This window comes from Leuciscus leuciscus, assembly GCF_965113295.1.
Source record: "Leuciscus leuciscus genome assembly, chromosome: 15".
Classification (NCBI taxonomy): Eukaryota; Metazoa; Chordata; class Actinopteri; order Cypriniformes; family Leuciscidae; genus Leuciscus; species Leuciscus leuciscus.
In genome coordinates, this window is record NC_138739.1 from 18112825 (window position 1) to 18137320 (window position 24496).

Here is a 24496-nt window from a genome sequence, read left to right on the forward strand (position 1 = left end):
CATTAAGAACAACATTTTTGTCCGTTTAGGACGTAAATGAGAATGTTATTTCTTTCTTTTCTGTTACCAATAATATAAAAGCAAACACTATATACACTTAAAGTCGGCATGAAATCAAATTTGACAAATCTTCTTTTTATATGTAATATTGTAGTGTTTATTATAAATGATTTATCTGTGCACTTCATTATTTTAAAAAAATTCATTTACCCTTATAATCTTTAATCAAATACATTACCCTTCCCTCCCCCCTCGAAACGACCGCTCTTCTCTTTCGGTCACGTGCCATGGCGAAAGGGTGCGGCCAGAGCCGATGAGGGTGCGGCTATCGGTGTCTGTCTCGTTTTGAGTCAAGTCAAGTTATCAGTCAAGTTCACCCTCAAGAGCATCTCGAAGTGTCCGAATGGTAGGCTATCTATCTTATCTAAATCTAGTTATTTACTTATCGGACACGTCGAGATGCTCTCGATGGTGAACTTGACTGATAACTTGACTTGACTCATCTTGGTTCGCGGGAGGCTCATATAAATATGGGCTGATTCCTGCCTGCAAATTTAGCTGCTCGTCCTCGTTCTCGTCGCCGGGCTCCTCAATAAAAAATCCTTCATGGGAGGTTAACGGTGGGGAGTCCGGTGGAGAGAAATCCTACACAACTGAATGTAAACTGGCATTCAAATCTGCCTCCATTTTGTTTGCAACGCCCAACCTCCAACGATCCAATCAATTCCCGAAGGACGAAATCAAGCCCCGCCCTACATTTTTTTTCTAATTTCAGAAGCCGTTTCACTCGGATATACGTCACAACAAGGAAAAAATGACAATCTCAACTTCCGTTTCATGCCGACTTTAAGGTTTTCTTTCTTTGTGTATCTAATAACATTAGACAGTTAAATAAAGACAGCAAATTAATGAAGACGGAGAATGTGAGAACTTTGTTATAAGGCACTTGTGTTCTCAACACTGCCTGTCAAAATAAAAGTCCTTAAAATAAAATCTTTTTATCTTTAATTTTAGACCTGATGAAGGTGGAAGAGAAACATCATCCTGTCAAAACTGGAGAAATCTTCAAGTTACTCACTGAATAGAAGAGCCAGAGAATATTTCCCCTGGCCTCAGTTTGGAAAGAGTTTCTCCTACAAAAAAAGTCTTAAACCTCACATGAGAATTCATACTGGAGGAAGCGGCTCACATGTGATCAGTGCGGGAAGAGTTTTTCACAAGCAGACTCGCTTAAATTACATCTCCATTCTCATTCTGGAGAAATGCCATTTAACTGTGATCAATGCTGCAAAACATTTCTTAGAGCAGAATCTTTGAAGATGCACCTGAAAGTTCATATAAAGCAAAAGGTCTACGTGTGTTTTCTGTGTGGAAAGAGTTTTTCACGGATGAGTGCTTTAAAAATACACCAGAAAAGACACAATGGTGTGAAGGATCACATGTGCTTTGATTGTGGGAAGACCTTTACTAGACGTGACACATTGACAGTGCACCAAAGAATTCATACTGGAGAAAAACCTTACAAGTGTTCACACTGCGACAAGAGATTCAAACGGTCTGGGACTCTGAAAATACATGAGAGGATCCACACTGGAGAGAAGCCTTATAAATGTGATCAATGTGGTAAAGGTTTTATACAAAAAGGAAGCTTTAATGATCACCTGAAAATCCACACTGGAGAGAAGCCACACACATGTGATCAGTGTGGGAAGTGTTTCAGATGTGCAAAAACTCTTAAATTACATCTGGGTTCTCATTCCGGAGAAAGACCATATAACTGTGATCAATGCAGCAAAACATTTCTTTGGGCAGAAAATCTTCAGAGGCACCTGAAAGTTCATACAAAGCAAAAGCCTTTCGTTTGTTGGTGTGGAAAGAGTTTTTCACGAATGGATAGTTTTAAAATACACCAGAAAAGTCACAGCGGTGTGCAGGATCATATGTGCTTTGATTGTGGAAATACTTTTGCTACTGCAGCTGCTCTGAATCGGCACCAGAGAATTCACACGGGAGAAAAACCTTATAAGTGTTCACACTGTGACAAGAGATTCGCCTATTCTAGATCTCTGAAATATCATGAGATGATCCACATAGGAGAGAAACCGCACACATGTGATCAATGTGGGACGAGTTTTAACCTAAAAGGAGTCCTTAATAACCACATGAGGATCCACACTGGAGAGAAACCGTACTCATGTGATCAGTGCGGGAAGAGTTTCACACAAGCATCCACTCTTAAATTACATTTGCGTTTGCATTCTGGAGAAAGACCATATAAATGTGATCAATGCGGTAAAAAATTTCCTAGGGCAGACAAACTGAAGGTCCACATGAGAGTTCATACACAGGAGAAGCCTTACACCTGCACTTCATGTGGAAAGAGTTTTAGCCAGCTGAGTAACTTAAAAACACACCAGAAAATACACAGCGGTGTGAAGGATCACATGTGCTTTGAATGTGGGAAGACCTTTACTGCAGCTGCGGCACTGAACAAGCACCAAAGAATTCACTCTAGAGAAAAAAACACATGAGACGATCCTTTTTAAGCCTTTTGCATGTGATTATTGTGGGAAACGTTTCACTCAGTTAAGTTCTCTATGCCGTCATGCTAAAACCAGCTGTCTGAAATCAAAGTAATAATAATAATCTTTAATATTTATCACAGTGAAAGAGATTGATTCATGAAAGGGTCTCGTCCCAGTGATAGTGTGCTTTTAAAATACAAGGATATTCATAATACTTTTGTACATTTTGAAGATTTTGAAGTATATGTATGTTCAGTGGTTCATGTGTGTATTGTTTTCTCTCTTCTCTTCTGGTTAGCATGGTGTTCTTGTAGATAACTACACTATCTGGAGGCACAATAAATCTTACTAAATCAAAGAAGTTTTCATGTGTAAATTATTCATGTATTTTGATTGAAAGATCTTTTTTGCTAGTGTTACCTTGGTACTGAAGCTTCCAGTACACACACAAACATAAAACAAGAAGCTTCATAAAATGTAAAAATAAAAATAGACACAGATACTGTAGGTTTTATTGGAGAATTCCATCTGTCTCATACATGGGTCCAAATAAATGCTGTAATGTTAGAGAACTAGGCCTGAGAGTATGGGAAGACAAAACTATGGGAAGACAGAGAAAACAGGTCAACGAGTATGTGAAGATGAAAATTAGGTCAAAGGTTGTGAGAAGACAAGACAGGAAAAGTACCTAAAAACCATATATGAAGCACATGCGCAAGGACTTGCCACCAATAAAAATAAAACATTGATGCAGGTGTTTCTAATCGTGGCGAAGTGACGAGGAGGAGCAAAAAGATAACTATATGAACGCTAATTGGACACCAAGCGATAAGAAAAAGATATAAGACTTGGGTACGGCATCTCACTTTGTTGAACTGCTCAATAAAGTTAATTCTTCTGAGACCTGAAACTTCGACTCTGAAGGATTTCTTTTGAGACCTGAATCAGACATTGAAGACCTGAACCAAAGATCGTGAATTTGCCACGACAGTTTAGTCAGAACCAACATGTACAGATATTTAAAAATTGTTACAGTATTGTGAATAATAATAGGATCAAATTAATTTACAAAAAAATGTGTACAGGTACATGACTCTCCTAATGCAGATGACCATGTTTATATGAATATGGAAACAATGATTTTTCACCGGAGACTAAAATGAGGAAACATTAATCACCACTTTGGTTCTTTGAATATTTCTTATATTAATTCATCAACATTTTCATTGTCCTCAAGCAATGTTCAGAAATGTTTTCAGTCATGTGGTCACCTCCTGATTCTGAAACATTTTTTCCCTTAAACTGACGTCTGTAGTGGCAAACAATTTTACATCACTGAATAAGAGACAAACAGGTATCAATTGTCTTTAACAATTATGTATTCCCTTGCAAGGAAAGGTCAGCAGTCATACAGTCATTACAAAGTGCCTGCAGAGTGTGAGAACGAGTGGGGGGTATCCTTCATTCTTTATAGTTGTTCCTCCCCCAAGGTTGTTTTCCCGAGGCTACATCAAGATACATCTTAGCCATAACTAACATATTGTTTAGATTTGTCTATCTTATTTAATCATATTACACCCTTGAATGGAGACTCTCTGTGTCTCGGTCATACATTCAGTCATATTAACTTTTGTCCGGTCATATACAAGGACATAGACATACATATATTAATAAGAATATATATCAACACTGCATTCATCTGATTATCATCATATTTCTAAGATTCTATGAATATAAGAAAATGCAAACATATAGAACATATAAAATTTCTTCCACACGTCTCAGACTGGATTCCAGTTATTGAACATCATATTAAGACTAAAAACATATTTAAAAACATTTTGTTTTGCTTGATCCGGTGTTGTGCTGAATTTCGACCCCCGCCAAATTATTACCCCCCTAGTGTTGGTAGGTTTAGGATTAGTTGTGGGGGAGGGGTTAGGATTAGGCAAGGGTAATAATTTGGCAGGGGGTCGAAATTCGGCACAACACCGGATCAAGCAAAACCAAATGTTTTAAATGTTTTTAGTCTATGGTTTCCTTCAGTTAGCTTTTTTTTTCTTAAAAAAAAAACCTGAACTGTTTGTTAAGCATTAAATCATACTGGGACATGTGCTAGAATTGTTGGATGTGGATGTGAATGTGGCACAGCCCTACCTAGAAAATGTTCACCAGCCGCCACTGCTTCAAATAGTTTAGAGTTTCCCTATTTCTGCACCACCTTCACTGTCTGGAATTAGTTCAGATGTGAACAATTAAGGTACACAGCTATTCCAGTAGGCCTACTGATGTTTGGTAATTGTAGCACCATAGATCATTTGTAAGAGTCGCGCGTCCTGAGTGAATACAGCGAATGCGAATTGTGTCTCTGTGTAGTGCCCCTGAAACGGAGTTTGTTTATCAGTAACCATTTAAAATGCGATGCTTCACAATCACAGCTTTAGTGAGAATCAAGTTTGACAATAAATCAACAATTATTTCCCACAGCAAATGCATCAGCTCTTATTTAAACATTTCTCAAATCAATGCACTTCAAGTTTCACAGAGTAAATAAACCTGAGTATTTAGCCTACTTGAGTGTATATCTTACATTAAAGCATTTACACTCCCTGTATTCACAAAATTGCATCTCATTTAAAACACACATAACAATATAATCACACATTCATCTTTTAACCAAACAGAATAACTCTCAAATAACATTTATATTTAATCATCTCATTCTTTTGCTTTTTAGCCAATAGCTTAATGCTGTACTCAACCCATATTGCAATTTTAAATTTATACGTTTATAAAACACACAATATTTTAGCTGAATTTATTTATAAAACATACTATACATTTGTGTGCAAATGTACATTATATATACCTGAAAGGGAGTATGTTTATCAGTAACCACTCAAAATGCGATGCTTCACAATCACAGCTTTACCAGAGAATGTCTAATAAGGGGAGAAGTTCCACTCTCAGTAAACTTCCGGCTTCTGAACTGGTTGCAGTTCCAGTCTGGTTCCAGGGCGCTCATAGGACGAGTGCAGAATGAATGGAGGTCTATGGAGCTATACCTCACAAAATCCACTTTTCTCAGGATATAATTTTGAATGTTGTATTCGAAAGGAGATGCAAAGAAATTACACATTGCTGGGTGTTAGATTTTTTAGAGTCACTTATTTGCTTTAAAAAGTCTTTTAAAATGTCAATGACGTCATACACATCGTACGACCAGAGATACTGCTTTACGGCAATCCATCAGTCACTTTGGTGTTTTTGCACTCTGCACTTTCTTTTCTCTCGAGGCATCGACAACACAGCTGACACAGGTAAACACACGTGCTAGAAGAGCTTTTGTTTTGTTTGTTTCTGGTCCCACTTCGGATGCCACGATGCCATCAAGCCTTTCAAGTCCTTTACTGACCAATCAGCGTTCATTAGCAGAATGCTAGTGTGTTATGGGCAACAACAACTCAACCTGTAAGAAATCGAAAGGACATAAGTACTCGTTCATTCAATTTTCGATTTATAACATGTTGAACTTGCAAAACCTACAATCAAATCTGAGATTTCTCAACAGCAATCGGGTGAAAGAGACAAAATTAGCCGTCTAGCCCCATTGACTCCCATTCATTTTGCACTCATGGGCGATCGCCCCCAGTGGAACTCTTGTGGAACTACAACCAAAATTCAGTACAATAAGACTTAATAGGGCGTGGCCAGGCTCTCTGTAGATGGGCTCTGGCTTTACTGAGAATGAAGCAATTAGCAAATCGCGAGAGCTCCCTGATAACGAGAACACGCACGCACACACGCGACCAATCAGATGCACACATTTTGACAGTGTTAACATTTAGATTTTTAACATCACTTGAATTTACTAAACATATTAATTAATGCATATTAATTATTTACATTTACATTTACATTTAGTCATTTAGCAGACGCCCTTATCCAAAGCGACTTACAAATTAGGACTAAGTTCAGCGAGTCATCATAAAGAGGCAAAAGCAACAGCAACGCAGGAAGTGCTCAAAATACGAAGTTCAGGTATTATTCAGAGTAGCATAAGCCTGATAAGTGATGTTTCAAAGGGAAAGGATTTTTTTTTTTTTTTTTTTTTTTTTTTTTTTTTTTTTTTTTTTTCTATAAGGTTAAGTGCTCACGGAAGAGATTGGTTTTCAGCTGTTTTTTGAATGTTGTCAGGGATTCTGCATTCCGGATGAGGGTGGGGAGAGCGTTCCACCAGCATGGAACTGTAAATGAGAATGTTCTGGAAAGTGATTTTGTGGCTTTCTGTGATGGAACCACGAGACGTCGCTCGTTGACCGATCGTAGGTGTCTGGTAGGGATGTAGACTCGTAGGAGTGAGTGAAAGTAGGAGGGAGCTGAGCCTGTGATAGTTCTGTAAGCAAGCGTCAGTGCCTTGAACTTGATGCGAGCAGCTAGAGGTAGCCAGTGCAGAGAGATGAACAGAGGAGTGACGTGGGCCCTCTTGGGCTCGTTGAAGACAAGACGAGCTGCAGCATTCTGGATCATCTGTAGGGGTTTGGTCGCACATGCTGGGAGTCCAGCCAGAAGGGCATTGCAGTAGTCAAGCCTAGAGATGACCAGGGCCTGGACGATAAGTTGTGTTGCATGCTCAGTTAGGAAAGGCCTGATCTTCCTGATGTTGTGCAGTGCAAACCTGCATGATCGAGCTGTCTTTGAAATGTGATCTGTGAAGGTCAGCTGGTCATCAAACGTTACTCCAAGATTTCTGACCGATCTTGATGGGGTGATTAATGATGACTCTAGCTGGATGGTGAAGTCGTGCTGTAGAGACGGATTGGCAGGGAGGACGAGAAGCTCAGTCTTTGCCAGGTTGAGCTGCAGGTGGTGTTCCTTCATCCATGTGGAGATGTCCGCCAGACAGCTTGAGACCCGTGCAGCTACTGTGGGATCATCTGGTTGAAAGGAGAGGAAGAGCTGTGTGTCATCAGCATAGCAGTGGTAGGAAAAACCGTGTGCCTGTATGATGTGTCCCAGTGATGTGGTGTAGATGGAGAAGAGGAGGGGACCAAGAACTGAACCCTGGGGAACCCCTGTGGTCAGCTGATGTGCTCTGGATACCTCGCCTCTCCATGCGACCTTGAAGGACCTACCTGTGAGATAGGACTCAAACCAGTGGAGTGAAGTTCCTGTGATGCCCAGCGATGAGAGGGTGGACAGAAGGATCTGATGATTCACCGTGTCGAAGGCAGCAGACAGATTATATACTAAACATATTTATTAATTGTAGAGTTTTTGACAACATATGAATATTTAATAATGATTTAAACTGATTACTCTTTGTATGAACTGAAATGGTCCCATGAATTAAACCTCAGGAAAAAAAACATAGCAACTCTTCAGTCTTCAGCATTACATGTGCTCGTGCTTCATCAGTTCTCAGTAGTTCTTCAGCAGTGAGATTAGTGTAGGGTGACCGAACGTCTCGAAAAATTCGGGACAGTCCCGAAATCTTAAGCTGCTGTTGTCCCGAATCCCGAATCTGGCCCTAATTGTCCCAATAATTATACGAAAGCAAAATCTTGAGTAGTTATTGTCTGATAAAACATTAAAAACTGTCCGTGGAGGTTGAGTCGTCCTGCAGCCCGCCCTCCCACTCCGAAAACCGTACCGACTTTCAGTCAATCTCATCTGGCCACCCTAGATTAGTGTCAGTATCTCGATTCAACACGTGTCTTCTGTAATCTGCTGTTAGTCATGTGCTCATCACACAAGAACTCATTCCATCTTTTTCCAGCACACAGGTTCATTTCTCCTTTTCATAAAAGCAGAAATATTTTGTTGAGCTCGATTGTTGATGATGTCACAGTGATTGACACTGGTGTTGGGCGTGTCTTATCGCATTATACTGAACTCTGCTGCTCATTCTTTCCATCAGGAACATCTCGAGACAACAGCAGTGACGTCTCTGGTTCATTCACTCGGTCTACAGAGGAATCGGACAGAAAATAAAGAGACAAATCCCAGAAATTTAAATAAGAGAAAGAAATGCTTTTGCTGCATTTACATCTACATATGAATGATGTCAAAGCTACACAATCTCAAGATTTTCTAAACATGTACACTAAACTAAAAAACAAATATAGCTAATATTTTTACAATATGAATAACTACTAGGGTTGCAAAGGGGCGGAAGATTTCCGGTAAATTTCCGGAAAGTTTCCGGTAAATTTCCATGGGAAGTTAAGCTGGGGAATTTTGGAAATATTCATTACCACGGCAACCGATTGCGCGTCCACTCTGAAAGTAACTGTACACATAAGAGACGGATAGATACGTTATTTAAGGTTATTTCTATTCGTTAGAATATTGATATATGAACTTGTTGTCAAGTAAGCCCCGTTACGAGCATGTGCGTCTCTCTAAACTTTCAGTGTGCTGCACTGCTCTAGTTGACTTCTGCGCCTTCCCCCTGAAAATATCACGTTAATTTTGAAAACGTAATTCCTTTTGTGGATCCTCTTGGTCTTTCTTCATGTTTCTTTGACAAATATCAGTGTCTCAGTCTCACGCACGCTGCACGTGAGTTAACCACGCCTACTTATTTACATGTTGCGGTATACACAGAATAAAAAAATCTGTTACAGTTGACATTTTCTTCCGCGGTATACTGCCCAGCCCTACTTATGTGGTAAATAAAGTTATGCTAGTTTATTTAGCATCTAACTTATCAGCTTGCTATCTACTAGATGAATACATTTGTATGTGATATTTGCAATTTAAACATTTAATAAATATATTTCCCCATAATATCATCAAAACTTACTTCACTTTGTTTAGTCCACAGGCTCAAATGTGTGCCTTCAATAGTCTTGTGCTTTGGGCTTCTGTACATGTGATGGAGGCATGCAAAGTGCCAGTAGGGGGTGTGGTCTCAATAGCCATGCAGTAAGCAGTGTGCTATGTGCATGTGATAGAGGAATGGCATGGATATTCAAGTGTATTTGAATGGCATCTGTTTGTTTTAGTCAAGGTTATGCTAAAATATACTTTCTTCAACTATATTTAAGTTCCCTATAAGAGCCAACCTTCAACTTTGAAAATTCCCAGTTTATTCCCATAAATTCCTGTTAATTCCCTTAAATTCCCTTTAATTCCCATGGAAAGTTTCCATCTTTGAAAATTCCCAGAATTTTGCAACCCTAATAACTACACATCTTTTTCCTTGAAAACTGTAAAGAAAAATGTTAGATTTTGTTCACACTTGTAGTTCGATTAGCTTGGTTCCTTTGGTCCGAAAAAAACACACATTTAGTCCTGATCCGCTTAGAGTTCACATTGGCATTTTTAACACTGAACCTAAAGGCATAGGGATATGTTCACAATCTGACTGGTTGGCTTTTATCATGTATATTTTGAGACAGAACTCACCAAACATCCAAACCAATGCTGTGTTCTGGGATAAACGCGCTCGTTGTGTGTCCGCAGCCGAAACTATGGCGGTATTTTGAACAAATGTGTAAATAATTCAAAACAGGTGCAGCAATCCCTCCATCACACACACAAACGTAGATCTGCCGCGAGGAGACACGGTTCTGATGCCTGTCCTGAACTGTGAGGGGCCATATTATGACTATGACGGAAAAAAACAGGTATGCTTGAGCATTCGTTCCTTTTTAGGGTCACATCATGTCCGGTTTTTGGTTCGTTTACATGTCGCTGGTCTATGTTGCGTTCATATTTCGTTCGAAGCGCACCAGAGTTAGTTTGGAAGCGGACGAGACCCACTTTTTAGTGGTCTCGATCTGCTTGTTTGGTTCGGATGGCAGCGTTCACACTCATTCAAATGAACCGCACTAACTACCGTAAAACTTCAAATAATAGCCGAGTCCCAAATAAACGCCTGTCTCTTTTACACGCCTGATGTGGCTACAGGTTTGGATAATTAAAGGCCGGTCTCAAATAGAGGCCCGGTCTGTTTTTTAGTTTCGGGTTGTATTTAATCTTCTAAAACTCATCAGATCGTCTGTTTAAGCCAGTTCTATTGTGCAGATTGTGCACGCAAGAGAGCCCTGCGCATCGGACGGGAGCTGTTAACGCAAACAAGGCAGGCAGAGAGAGTTAAGGGCTCATTATACTTCTGCGTCGGACCTACGCCGAGCCTATACGCCGTAGGCAACGTGTTGGTTTTAATTTATACTTCTGCGTCGTTGTGGACCTAGGGATGTGAAACCCCGAGTGAGGGGTTCTGGCGGACCAATCACAGCGCTTGCGTCCGCGTAGAATTGACGCGTTGTTACATTTTTGGAGAGGTGCACGTCAGGGTACGCCGAAGGGTATGCGCGCTACACACAGCCTACGACGTAGCTACGGCGGCAGTTCGACGCAGAAGTATAAATAGGCCTTTAGCGCGCGTCGCGTCTATGACAACTCGAGGTATCGCACACCGGACGCACACTTTGTCAGTTTATGGCTAGCAATATTGTAATGTTTAAGGACATTATGGAATTAAGATCATGTCTGTACTATGTTATGATTGTACTGTACAATTAAATACAATCGTTGCTTAGTCTGCAGTCTGAATTCACTTTATCTCAGAGCGTCCGTTAATGCAGTTTCGGGAATTTCTTCGCTGTATTCTCGCTTTTTGCTCACAGGTTTCTTTATAGAGCTCCCCGTACAGCTTCGGAATAGATATTTGACAACACTGTCGAAAAACATGTTGGCGACTCTCAGATACCAGAGGCTAGTAGATCAACGACAACAAAGCAAATGGGACATTCTTTAAAACGTCTTCTTCATTTGGGTTTGAACAGAGTGAGGGAGCGCAATAATGACAGAATTTTAACAGATTTCTTTGCCGTAAAGCAATTCGTTACATCGCAAGACCTGATATCATGCAATAGAGTCATTCTATAATTAGGGGTACATGTCATGTCCATGGACTCTTTTATAATTTTTTTTAAAAAATCATGAACTTTTCACTTCTATCAATGATCACTTTTATATCAGGGGACATTTCTAAATCATTTAATACAAAAATCCACCAGATACCCATCTTTTATCTTGCAAAAATGGCATATTCTATACTGGAAGTTGCTGTTTTTGTGCTGTCCGATTTGGTAAATGTGAGGTTTTGCTTTTCACATTAGCTCTAGAATGCATGTTTCTGTATATATTTCTTATAAATATTTGTCCAAAATAATCATTAACTGAGAAAAGTGTTTAAAAAAATATTTTGCTCATGCATCTACATTAAATTATCCATTTTGTGTATGTCCGAGAAATCAGTGTCAACTGTGTTACTCCCTATAAAACCCCCTATAAATCAGCAATGGTTTGTTCCAAAGTCACATGTCCAACATCACTCTGATGCAATTCCTTTTTTGGAGGGAAATGTGAAGACAGTGTGGTAAATCATAACTTCTCCTCTTCAATATATTATCTATATTATTGTCTGCGCATAGAGTAGATTAATTGATCGTCAACTGTGTTATCAACATGTTATGGTGAACTTGTGTCACATGTTATATTTATAAATGTGTGAGAAAGAATATAAAAACATTAATCAAGGTCAACTACTAACTAGTCCAAGGCCAGCAGTTTGCACAAGGCCCTAAAATGGCCGAAATGTCAACTGTGTTACCCGTCAACTGTGTTACCCGTCAACTGTGTTACCCGTCAACTGTAACACAGTTGACAAGGATTAACACATTTGACAATGTTGGCAATTCAGTTTCAATTTATGCTCACACTACATTATATGGAAATTACATTTACATTACACAAAATTACAAATTGGCAAAAACCATGATTTGCATTACAATGGATAAACTTAACTGATCTCATCACGGCCACACTTTCTATGAACTCAGTATCCACAACATAATATACACATTATTATATATTCACATTTGTCAAGGGTTATAAAGCATTCAGAATTCCTCATGATTGACTTATATTATTATAGACTTGACAATGACATGTCTATTTCTGCTTAGTCATGACTGATCAGTCCTTACAACCCATTGAACCCAAAGTGTCATGATTTATTATAAAACTTAATTTAACTTGATAATAATATAAAATATTCAATAACATTATAATATATATATATATATATATATATATATATATATATATATATATATATATATATATATATATATATATATATATATATATGTGTGTGTGTGTGTGTATATATATATATTTATTTGTTGAATAAAAAGAAAGTTATCATCTTAAAGAAAGTTTTCTCTTTTCCTTTTAATGTGTCCTGTCAACTGTGTTACTCCTGTCAACTGTGTTACTTTCTCTGTCAACTGTGTTATGTGTGGTTTTTATGTCATAAATCTTTTAAATGTGAACTATATCTCTGGAGATGGCAATCTTGGGTAAGGATGATGAATAATACTAAAATGCAGCATACTGTGAAGTTATGTTGAAGAAAAGTTTTATCCTTCATGACATCATCCCACAACGGCCATTATGAAGCCCCAAATTCAAATTTACAAATCAGTTAGAGAGATAACCTCAAAAACTCTAGTGAATAGACTCAAAAACCTTCAAACAAATGTGTTATCAAACATGTGGTACTTAATTCATGTTTCATTTGAATTCATGTTTTTATTCATGTAATTCATGTTTCACACAGCATGTCCGTAACACAGTTGACAAAATATTGAATCAAATGTTAATTTTCATTAACATGTTTAAAAAACCATTAGAGCTTAAGCTTGCCAAATAACAAATTTAGCACATTAAGGGCATATATTATTTAACCACCTAGTTTACTGATAAAAAAAGAATACTTATTTCCTGACTTTTTGGCTGACATGAAATGTACCCCTAAATATAGAATGACCCAATACTTTCTGACGCTGCGGCCGGCGGCCCGCCAGTGTTGTGCCGAATTTCGACCCCCTGCCAAATTATTACCACCCTCGTTGAAGTCAGTACTTGACTGCCTAATCCTATCCCCACCCCTAATCCTAACCCCTCCCCCACAACAAATCCTAATCCTACCAACAGTAGGGGCGGTAATAATTTGGCGGGGTCGAAATTCGTCACAACACCGGCTCAAAGTTGCAAGGGTGGTTTTTCCGCTCACAGGCGATAGGGGGCTGAGAGGCGACCACCATTCAACCCCAAAAAAGTAATATAACCATTCCAATGACTCCGAAGTTGTTCAGTTAAGGTAAAAAACCTGCATAGTTCACCTTTAACTGAATGAATTGAGAATCACCAGAACATTTTTTATTCAACCAGCTGATTTTTGTAAATGAATGTAAAACTAAATGTATATTGCAGCACAGGGTGAAGTCTCAACACTAAATTAAAGGCCTGTCTCAAATACAAGCCGGTGCAGTTCGGCGATGTGGGAAAATAAAAGCCAGGGCTATTATTTGAAGTTTTACGGTAACTAGTGATTTGCACTGCTCACATAATCTGGAACGGGAAAGCACTGTTGGAAAACTGCTGAGGACTGTTTTTTAATAAATGTTGTTCTACTCACCAGTGACCGTCACATTTAATCTGCTGAATGTGGTCTGTTCTGTGTTGATGATCTGTAAATTATAATATCCAGAGTCTGTAGTTCTGATGTTTCTGATGATCAGAGATCCAGTCGTCTTTTGCAGCTTCAGTCTGTCTCCAAATCTCTTATTAACAGTTGTTCTTGAATCAGCTTTAACAAGAAGACGGTTTTCAGCTCCAAACGTCCACAGTATCAGATCCCCTGGCTGTATTGTATCAGCAGTCGGGAGATGGGCACAATCTCCCTCCTTCACTGACACTGAACCCACTTCACATCACAGCAGCAGCAGAAACAGAGAAAGACAGAAAAACAAATGTTTGAATTCATTTTGAATACATTTGAAATAATACATTTAGATTATTTTTTTTTATTACTATTTTAGCATGTTCCTGAACATGAACCTCATTGTCATTTTTTTTAATCCCATAAGGGTGCAAGAAAACTAAACATTCATGAGCACAACCATCTATTTCGCTATTTTTTTTCTTATGAGGTATGTCCAAAATTGGCTATACTTTAGTGCTGTCATTCAATCATTTTTTTTTAACTAATCAAAATCGCATTTTAATTAGTTAAAAAAATTTGTTCTTATATATATATATATATATATAGTGATAATATTCAAGTAGAAACAAAGACAGAAGCCTTTATTTTAATGAATTGTTTAATGGCCTCTTTTTATGAATAAAGGCTAGTATCACCAATACCAATACTGCTACTGATGTCTCGATTTCTTTTCTCTCAATTTTAGTAATTTACTATAGCCATTTACAGTATAAGTGAATAACAGTATAACTGAAAGCTATACATTTTCAAATGTATTAGGCTTTAAAAAATATTGGAAAATACGGATGCTACATTAATTGCATTAAATATGTGTACTGTACAACTGAAAAAAAATGCATTCATTTTTACAACACTACTATATTTTTTATTGTTCGATGAGAAGACACTGTTTGTATACACACTTTAATAGAATTTATGTGACAAGGCTTCAACTGAACATGGAAATATGTATACAATTTTTAAATAATCCCACAAAACACATTTGTGTGACTTCCAAAGAATTTGCAGGTTTTTTTAGACTAACAACAGCTCATAGGAATGTTGTTATAGTAAATGTATGATAATTATATTAAGCTTTTTACCAGAGCAAAGTCATATATTTTTTTTTTTTATGGTTAATTTAAGTTTAGAATAAAGTCATAATGATGCAGAATATGCAGTAGTATTTAAACGTTTAGGCCATGGAATGATTTAAAGATTTATTAAAATAAATAATTTCACAAACTACAAACTATATTTTATAGGGCTGGGCATTTCATGATTTGATTCAGTTCACTTTAATTATTTCACTTTTTCACAATATTTAATGTAGAACAGCATGTCAATGTTTATTAAGCAAAATATCAAAATAATGATGTCTCACTTGGAAAATACTTATTTTTTTTAGATATAGTAATCAACAGTCAAATACCAAAGTTGTAAATAAACATTTTAATTTTTTTTTTTTTGTATATATTTTATTTTAATAAAATAAGCTACTTCTGTTACTTCAATTTGTTAAATATAAACATTTAAAAAGTGGTGTCAATGTTCTGTTTTCATTACAGATTTATTCAAACATACAGACACATCACTATGGTAGTCAAGTAAAAATATAGCCTAATGAATTTTTATCATACTGCAAAATGTTCCTCTCTAGATTTATTTTTATTTATAGCCACTCAGTATCATTCTTGTGAGTAAGGCGATTTAAGCAATTTCAGACATCTTAGTGTGGATAATTAACATTTGGAAAAAGCTAGAAAACGCTAGTAATGTAGCCTCAATAAATGAAGATTCATTCAAATTGGGAAATCGCTACTGTCAAACCAGCCCTACTCTTTGACTATCTATGATTCCTGATGCCTTTTCTCGTTATGTGAGTTGATTCTTCTCAAAATGTCCCTAATTTATTCATGCAATATTACAACTTTAATCTCCTAATTGTATATTCACATAACATTATGAATTCAATGTGGCCCTGTACTTGCAAGTAATCTAAAAGTAATTCAAGTTTGAGCACTTAGAAGCTTTAGTTTCAGATCACCAAAACTGATTACTAGTGCATGATTACTAAAACATTGGAAGAGTTGATTTACCATTGACAGTAAGACTGTATATGGTTCTTCGGCCACTGCTGATCTTCAGTTTAGTTTAGTCCAGAGTGAATGGTTCTGATGTTACCAATAGTGAGATCTCCAGTTAGTTTATCCAGCCTCAGTTTGCTACTGAATCTCCCACCAAACTCAAAAATAATAATTATGTTTGTTGATTTGAAATGTTTTTTTTTTCTATTAAGGTCCACATAATTGTGTTAACAGTACAAAATCCTAACGCATTGTCTAAACACAAACCATTTATGTTAAGTAAACAATTCTTACATCCAGAGGGTGGCAGTATAGTGCGACGCCAACTGCCATTTTGTCCTAACTTAATTTCATTGTGTTCAATCTGCTTAAATAAATGTAAAATTTAAGTTTACTTAATCCGTTTGTGTTGGATTGCATGAATGATTTGTGTTGCATTAACTGAAACTGGGCACCAGTGGGCGGTGCTTGTTAGTTCCCAGCATGCTTTGCATTTGTTTGAATTAAGAGAGAATAAATGTTAAAATGAAGAGTTATTTTATGTTTTTTGAGATAGAACCATTTAACTTACAGTGGGTTACCAGTGTGGAGAAGAGTGGAGCATTTTGTTTGGATGTGGACTGATTCAATCACTCTCAACTGCTTTGGTTGAAAGAGCATGTAAGCATTTAAGATGCTAATATGTGCTACTGCTAGCAAATAGCTAGCTATAGGCTATCAATTGTATTATGTATCACTAAAATAAGTTAAATATTAATTAGGGCTGGGGGAATTAACGCGTTAATCTTTGCGATTAATTTGAAATGTTTAACGCGTTAAAAAAAAATAACGCAATTGACGCAGCACTTTTTTTTTTTTGCCTCGTTTTAATGATTTCCTGTTGCGTCTGCTATTAAAAAGGCCGAAATATGCCGTCCCGCCCCTCCATGTTCGGCGGTCAGGTTTCATTCTCGGGCAGCTTTCATGAGCGGGTCTTTTCCGCTCGGTATGTGCGTCGCGCTCTGTGCTCCGCGCGCACGCGCGCGTGAGTGTGTGTGTGTATGTGTGTGTGTGTGTGTGTGTGTGTGTATGTGTGTGTGTCGGTCGGTCGGCGCGCTCTGTGCTCCGTGCGCGCGCGTGCGTGTGTGTGTGTGTGTGTGTGTGTGTGTGTGTGTGTGTGTGTGTGTGTGTATGTGTGTGTGTCGGTCGGTCGGCGCGCTCTGTGCTCCGTGCGCGCGCGTGCGTGTGTGTGTGTGTGTGTGTGTGTGTGTGTGTGTGTGTGTGTCGGCTCGCTCTGTCGTTAATGGCCCAGCAGCGGCGAGCTCTCCGTTCCGTGTGTGTGTGTGTGTGTGTGTGTGTGTGTGTGTGTGTGTGTGTGTGTGTCGGCGGCTCTGTCGTTAACGGCCCAAAGGCTTCAATCATGTACTAAGCACTGGAAAAGTAAAGTCCACTCAAGTAACGTGAAATTTCTCTGTTGACTTCTGTTTGCTGAGCTGGTATAGCCATGCTGGGCAACAATGGTAAAATGACCTGCTCTGATCACATGCTCTGGTAATAATAGCTTTGTAGGACTATATTTTGTTTTAATAATTAATAAAATAATAATAATAATACTAATCTGTTAAATTGATTATGTTGATTGATTATTGAAAAAGAATAATATATTGATATATTGATGTTTAATATTTTAATATAGGGCTATTTTCTGTTCCCTTTTTTTCTTGTGTTGTTTAATTAGGTGATTCTAAGTTTAAATATTGATGATTACAAGCTTGGGGGAAGCGCAATTAATTGCAATTAATTACAGAAATTGTGCAATTAATTAGTTAATTTTTTTAATCGATTCCCAGCCCTAATATTAATGGATGAATGAATATAAAAGATACCTGAATCATGTTAGCCTTTAAAAATTCACTTTGAGACTACTTAAATTGGGTCACTTAAAATTACTTAATTCCATGATGTTGAAGTAACATAACAAATTATGTTTGTTTAACGTAACCCAGTTATGTGTGGCCTGTTGACATAAAGTTAATTAAAGCCAACATATAATTTTTTTGAGTGCAGCACCTGCCACTGGCTTTTTGGTCCCTCCAATGAGATTGTCTTCAGCTTCATAGTTCCACTCTATCTTATCTCTCTCCTTCATGGCCTCTGCTTCCTCTGCTACACAGAAACAGAGAACAGAAATGTATTCATGAGTCTGCAGGTGAACATCTCAATTATACATTCATACCAACCACACCATAAAGTCCATATGACTATATTCCAAGTCTTCTGAGTGAGGAACAGACTGAAAAATTACTGGTAATGCCCATGGGATTACTGTGTAATTACTGTGTGATTTCATGTAATATTCAAATTTTCTGAGATTTTGATTTTGTGGTTTTCACAAGCTGTAAGCCATAATCATCAAAATTATAACAAATAAAGGCTTGAGATATCTCACTTTGCATGTAATGAGTCTATATAATGTACAAGTTTCACTTTTTTAACGGAATTACTGAAATAAATCAAGTTTTTGATGATATTCTAATTATATGACCAGCACCTGTATGTGTGTGTATATATAGCCTATATATATATATATATATATATATATATATATATATATATATATATGCCTTGTACAGAATTGTTCAATACGCGTATCGTTACACCCCGTATTGCATCACCATTACGCGAGCAAAAATGTTCAATTATTGATATTAATTTATTTATAATATTGATATAAATTATTGTCTATATTGATATAAATTATATAGTCTCAATCTATATTCTGTTAACTCTATATTGGCCAGCTCTAGTGTGCATCCTAGCTAAAGTGATTGACTGTAATTAGTTAAATGACTGTCAACAATGCTTTTCTTGAGCAATAATTCTTTCCTTTTTCTCATTTGGCAGACGCAGTGATGACCAGCTGTCCATCAGCTACGGAATGTGAAATAAAAAACGTTATTTCAAATCATTTCAAACAAGCTCCAGGGAGGGCAGGGGGTGGGGGTTATGGATCTAAATAAACAGTTGTTAATTAAAATTTTTAATATCTTAATTTGTTTTAGATATTTTTCAAATGTTTTATTTGTTCATTTTTATGTTTGAATGTTGTCTATATAATTGTTCAAAATAAATCCCTTTATATTCAATTAGTTTGGATGGATTTTCATTTATGAGAACCTGTTATTTTTGAGTGAAAAGAATCCTTATGCCTCATTTTGTTGTCTATTACATGTATATGTAGTGTAATTGATGACTAGTCTATTCTTGGGCTATGGTTAGACGTCTATTAGATTTTCACTGACAGCCCAAAATAAGCCTTGTTTTAGCCTAGACCCATATTGCCTGTCTATTAGACGTATATATGTAGTCGTTTAATAGTGGTCTAATTGATGACTAGTCTATTCTTGGGCTATGGTTAGACGTCTATTGGACGTATAAATATAGTCGTTCAATAGCTGTCTATTCTTGGGCTATGGTTAGACGTCTATTGGACGTATAAATATAGTCGTTCAATAGCTGTCTGATTGTCTATTCTTGGGCTATGGTTAGACGTCTATTGGACGTATAAATATAGTCGTTCAATAGCTGTCTGATTGTCTATTCTTGGGCTATGGTTAGACGTCTATTGGACGTATAAATATAGTCGTTCAATAGCTGTCTGATTGTCTATTCTTGGGCTATGGTTAGACGTCTATTAGACGTATATATGTAGTCATTCAATAGCTGTCTATTCTTGGGCTATGTTTAGACGTCTATTAGATTTTCACTGACAGCCCAAAATTAGCCTCGATTTAGCCTAGACGTCTGGGCTGTGTTTAGACGGCTATTAGACGTCTATTAGACGCGAAATTGCTTGCTGGGTAACGTCTTGATGGAATATGTAAAACTCTATAAATTTATTTTAGATAGGCCTAATAATGAACATGGTTTCGTAGTTTGTTTTTCTCCGTTATTTTAGCATGTATAACAGACTTGTCTTGTCTTAGATTATCAGTTGAAAACACGTGGTATCTTAGATGATCAGTCGAAAACACGTAGTCAAACAGTCCAGCCGAAACTACTTAGTTGAAATCATGTCGAAAACCAGTCCAAGGCTGACCGACTTCTTTTCAACTATATTTCAACGTTGAAAGATGGTAATTGTTTACATGGTAAGCTTTTCCTCATGTACGTCGATAAAACTAATGTCATTGCGCTCATAAGTAACCGTAAAGTGGCATTTGCCGTTTTTTGCAATAAACAGGCGTGTAAACCTAATCGCTCTGCCCAAAGTGCTCATGTTCAGTTCTATACGGATGAGTTGTTCACGCAACTTCATGAACTCCGTGACATTATTCTGAACTTTCCTCTTCTCCAAATTGCTAAACTCTGTTATCACACCTCCCTCTCCCCTCACAGTCTCTTCTCTGTATCTCCATTCAGACGCCGTGAAGAACGCAACAATATCCAATCCAGTAACTTGTCCATAAAAATGTATTTTGAATTTAATGCGAGTAGATTAAAACAATGGCCGGTATGCCTATTTGATTGTGGAATAAGTAACCATATTAGATTATTATTGGAAATAATAGCATTATTGGTGCACATGTAAACGTTGAGGAACTAATGTCAATTCACTATGACCGGAGCGATTTTTGTGTTATGATCGCTTTGATGTTTGGAGTGATAATATTACTGTCAAACCAGGAATTAGCCTAGAATTTTCATATTTCATTATTTCTCTTTTGACATACCTTTGTGAATTAAATTAATTATAGGGACTTTACATCGTAAAAATTAAAATATGTAAGGGTTAATCCTAAAATACTTAATATTGAGCCTTTAAATAAGACTTAAAAAAATAAATAAATCCATCACAGGGCGGAAACATAAAAGGTGTCCTATTATGCTTATTAAACTTTACTTGGTGTGTAATGTTGCTGTGTGTTGTAAAAAATACTGACTTTGGTACCAAGTCGGTACTGCATTTTTTTTTTAAATGTGATGCTTTGAGTGCTGTTGAGCGCTAAATACCTCTGATTGCCCATTGCACTGTAATGGAAAAATTTGATTTCCATTCATCTTCAACACATATTGCAAAGTAATGTGTCACATGTCTATACTGTGAAATGTGAACAGGATATGTTTGTACATCTGTCTCTGTGCTGAGTGAGCCAGCATGGGGATAGCTGAAAAGTGACCTTCTGACCTTAGAGGTCAGGATGCATCTAAATTTGTTGGTCCCAGTGTCAGAAGTAGTGATGAATAGGAGCATGTGCAAAAGTGTCAAAGTTAGTGGAAAACTACTAGGAAAAGCAACAGCTGAAGGAGACCTTGGTAAAGAATATAAAAGGTGTCGCACAGCTCCTCTTCCTTTTCTTACACTCTGCAGACAGGCAGGCTCTGAATGTCTGTATGACTGTCTGACCTTCTCTTGCAAGAGAATAAATACTTTTTGAGTATTTATGAGTCAAATAAAGACTATTTGACTCAGTCTCTTACGCAGTGATGCTGATGTTCAAGAAATTTTTGCCACAACAGTACTCACATGCTCATTAAATGTGTCTGTGATTGGCTACAATGATCAGCGCTTCAAAAACATGTTGTAAATATACATCAATGACGCTCTTCACCGAGCGCTTACATAGATACACGCTTGAAATTACAAACAGTAATTGCGCTTTCAAAACACTTTCAAACTCTCCCGTGCGTTGATCATTGTAGCCAATCACAGACATATCTGATGAGCACGTTAACACAATGGCCAATCAGAGGTGTTTACGATTCCACTCAACAGCACTCAGTGTCACATTTTTTAAATTTCAGTAGCAACAGACAGACAGAAACTTTGCACAAAACCTTCCTCTGGAAGACGTAGCCATTCCAATTTTGTCGGTAGTGGAACAATCTGTTGTTTATGGATCACAACTTGTATATCTTATTATTTGTAGTTTTTATTACAAACTGTTTTCTGTTAACAGTTCCAATTATAAGTGTTGTGTAGTTGCTATGATAGGTATGATGTAAACAATGGGCAAAGCTTTGCCTCCACTAGCCTTCTAACTAACATTGCAGTATGGTGTTTACTGTAGCTTTTGTAAGGCTGTTCACCATCACTTAGAAAAATTATCCATGATACTGTGATCGATAACTGTTTGTATTACCATAGTTTTCCAGACAAATATGATTAAATAGTGGAGAACATCTTATCAATTAGAAAATTATACTCTGAAACGTCCTGGGAAATCCATGCTTGCATAGTCCGTGTTTGAAATTCGTTCTGAACGATCCTCTTGTTCGTTAACATTGTCAGAGTCTGAATCAGGCTCAGATTGGTTTGAAATTGATGCCATCGTTAATATTTACATCTGAGTAGAGCTTGTGGTTATGAAGGGGCGGGACATTTCCTAAACACGCTGCCAATCACAACACAAGGGGCCAGCTAACCAATCACAGCACATTTTGTATCGTCATTCAAACCAGACTGGGGAGAGAGGAGCTGTAATTGTGTAAAATATGTGACAAATAATGTTTTGTTTTGTTTTACAATCAAGCATGAAAACATATTCTAGTACACCCCAAAATCAAACTTCGTAAAAGAGCATAATAGGACCCCTTTAAAATAACGCCTGCCAATACTCATGTGATGTAAATCGCCGTGAATGTAGTTATTAGAAAAGCAAGCTATGTTTAGATTCTGAACATGTAGAAACATGTCAACGCATTTCAATGTAAGGGGACCCGCGTTGTATGTAGATAGAAACTGCTCATTCTAAGGTAATAACATAACGGTTCATTAAGTGAAGTCTTTATACACAACTGAAAACATAGTTACACGTATATGATATTGCATTTCTGTCAACAGATCCTCCTAAATATTACACACTGCACCTTTAACAGTAGAATAATAGGAGTTTTAAAAGTTTTCAGCATATATTTCCTAACTCAAATAATCTGTTTCTACGAGTCAAGCTGCGATACCGGACAGGATCACATGTAGACACCAACAAACTCCTAAATCAACCGCCTTGACTTGATGTTTATTCTAGATTCTTCATCATCCAAATATGCTGCATATATGTTCTAGAGCTAAAGTGGAATCTTCTTCAGTGCATAATCAGAATAGCGCTTAATTCAGATTGTAATTTCCACTACAGCCGATGCTACTTTTTTCTCAGAACGAGTCCGATATAGGGCTGTGCAATATGGACAAATAGACTTTGATCAGTATTGTGATTTTAATCTTGATTTTGACACACACATACATGCTTTACATTCATAAATGCATTCAGTGTGAATTTGAAACATATTTCCAAAGGAAGCTAATTCGAGCTTTATCAAAAAGCTGTAACGTCTCTAGAACAGACATAAGGCAAAATAAATACAAGCTACAAATGCACAATTCAGAAGATCTTATACCTGGATTTGATTAAAAATGCAAGGTTTGTGAAATTAAATGTTTATTAGAAATTAAATCTTTACTAGATAAAGATTTGTTTTAATGACATAGATGCGAATTTGCTGAATGTTGACAGTAAATGTGAATGTTAGAGAATGTTCATCATTGTGTCATTGTTTTATTTGCTGATTTTAGCTAGCTTCTTTGCATTAAGAACAACATTTTTGTCCGTTTAGGACGTAAATGAGAATGTTATTTCTTTCTTTTCTGTTACCAATAATATAAAAGCAAACACTATATACACTTAAAGTCGGCATGAAATCAAATTTGACAAATCTTCTTTTTATATGTAATATTGTAGTGTTTATTATAAATGATTTATCTGTGCACTTCATTATTTTAAAAAAATTCATTTACCCTTATAATCTTTAATCAAATACATTACCCTTCCCTCCCCCCTCGAAACGACCGCTCTTCTCTTTCGGTCACGTGCCATGGCGAAAGGGTGCGGCCAGAGCCGATGAGGGTGCGGCTATCGGTGTCTGTCTCGTTTTGAGTCAAGTCAAGTTATCAGTCAAGTTCACCCTCAAGAGCATCTCGAAGTGTCCGAATGGTAGGCTATCTATCTTATCTAAATCTAGTTATTTACTTATCGGACACGTCGAGATGCTCTCGATGGTGAACTTGACTGATAACTTGACTTGACTCATCTTGGTTCGCGGGAGGCTCATATAAATATGGGCTGATTCCTGCCTGCAAATTTAGCTGCTCGTCCTCGTTCTCGTCGCCGGGCTCCTCAATAAAAAATCCTTCATGGGAGGTTAACGGTGGGGAGTCCGGTGGAGAGAAATCCTACACAACTGAATGTAAACTGGCATTCAAATCTGCCTCCATTTTGTTTGCAACGCCCAACCTCCAACGATCCAATCAATTCCCGAAGGACGAAATCAAGCCCCGCCCT

General features: G+C 37.3%; 2 protein-coding genes across 3 annotated transcripts in view; one reads left to right on the forward strand and one right to left on the reverse strand.

The window, feature by feature from the left end:
* Positions 1-24496, forward strand: part of LOC309476067 (uncharacterized protein) — a 112297-nt gene that overhangs the window by 64252 nt on the left and 23549 nt on the right. The gene's annotated exons all lie outside the window — the stretch shown is intronic.
* LOC309476017 (uncharacterized protein) overlaps positions 14003-24496 on the reverse strand; it is a 66810-nt gene continuing 56316 nt past the window's right edge. The window contains exons 5-6 of the mRNA XM_082139108.1: positions 18228-18323; positions 14003-14313 (exon numbers count right to left, since the gene is read on the reverse strand). Of these exons, the coding sequence (XP_081995234.1) occupies positions 14018-14313; positions 18228-18323 (392 nt within the window). The 3' untranslated portion in view covers positions 14003-14017. The remainder of the gene's footprint in view (positions 14314-18227; positions 18324-24496) is intronic.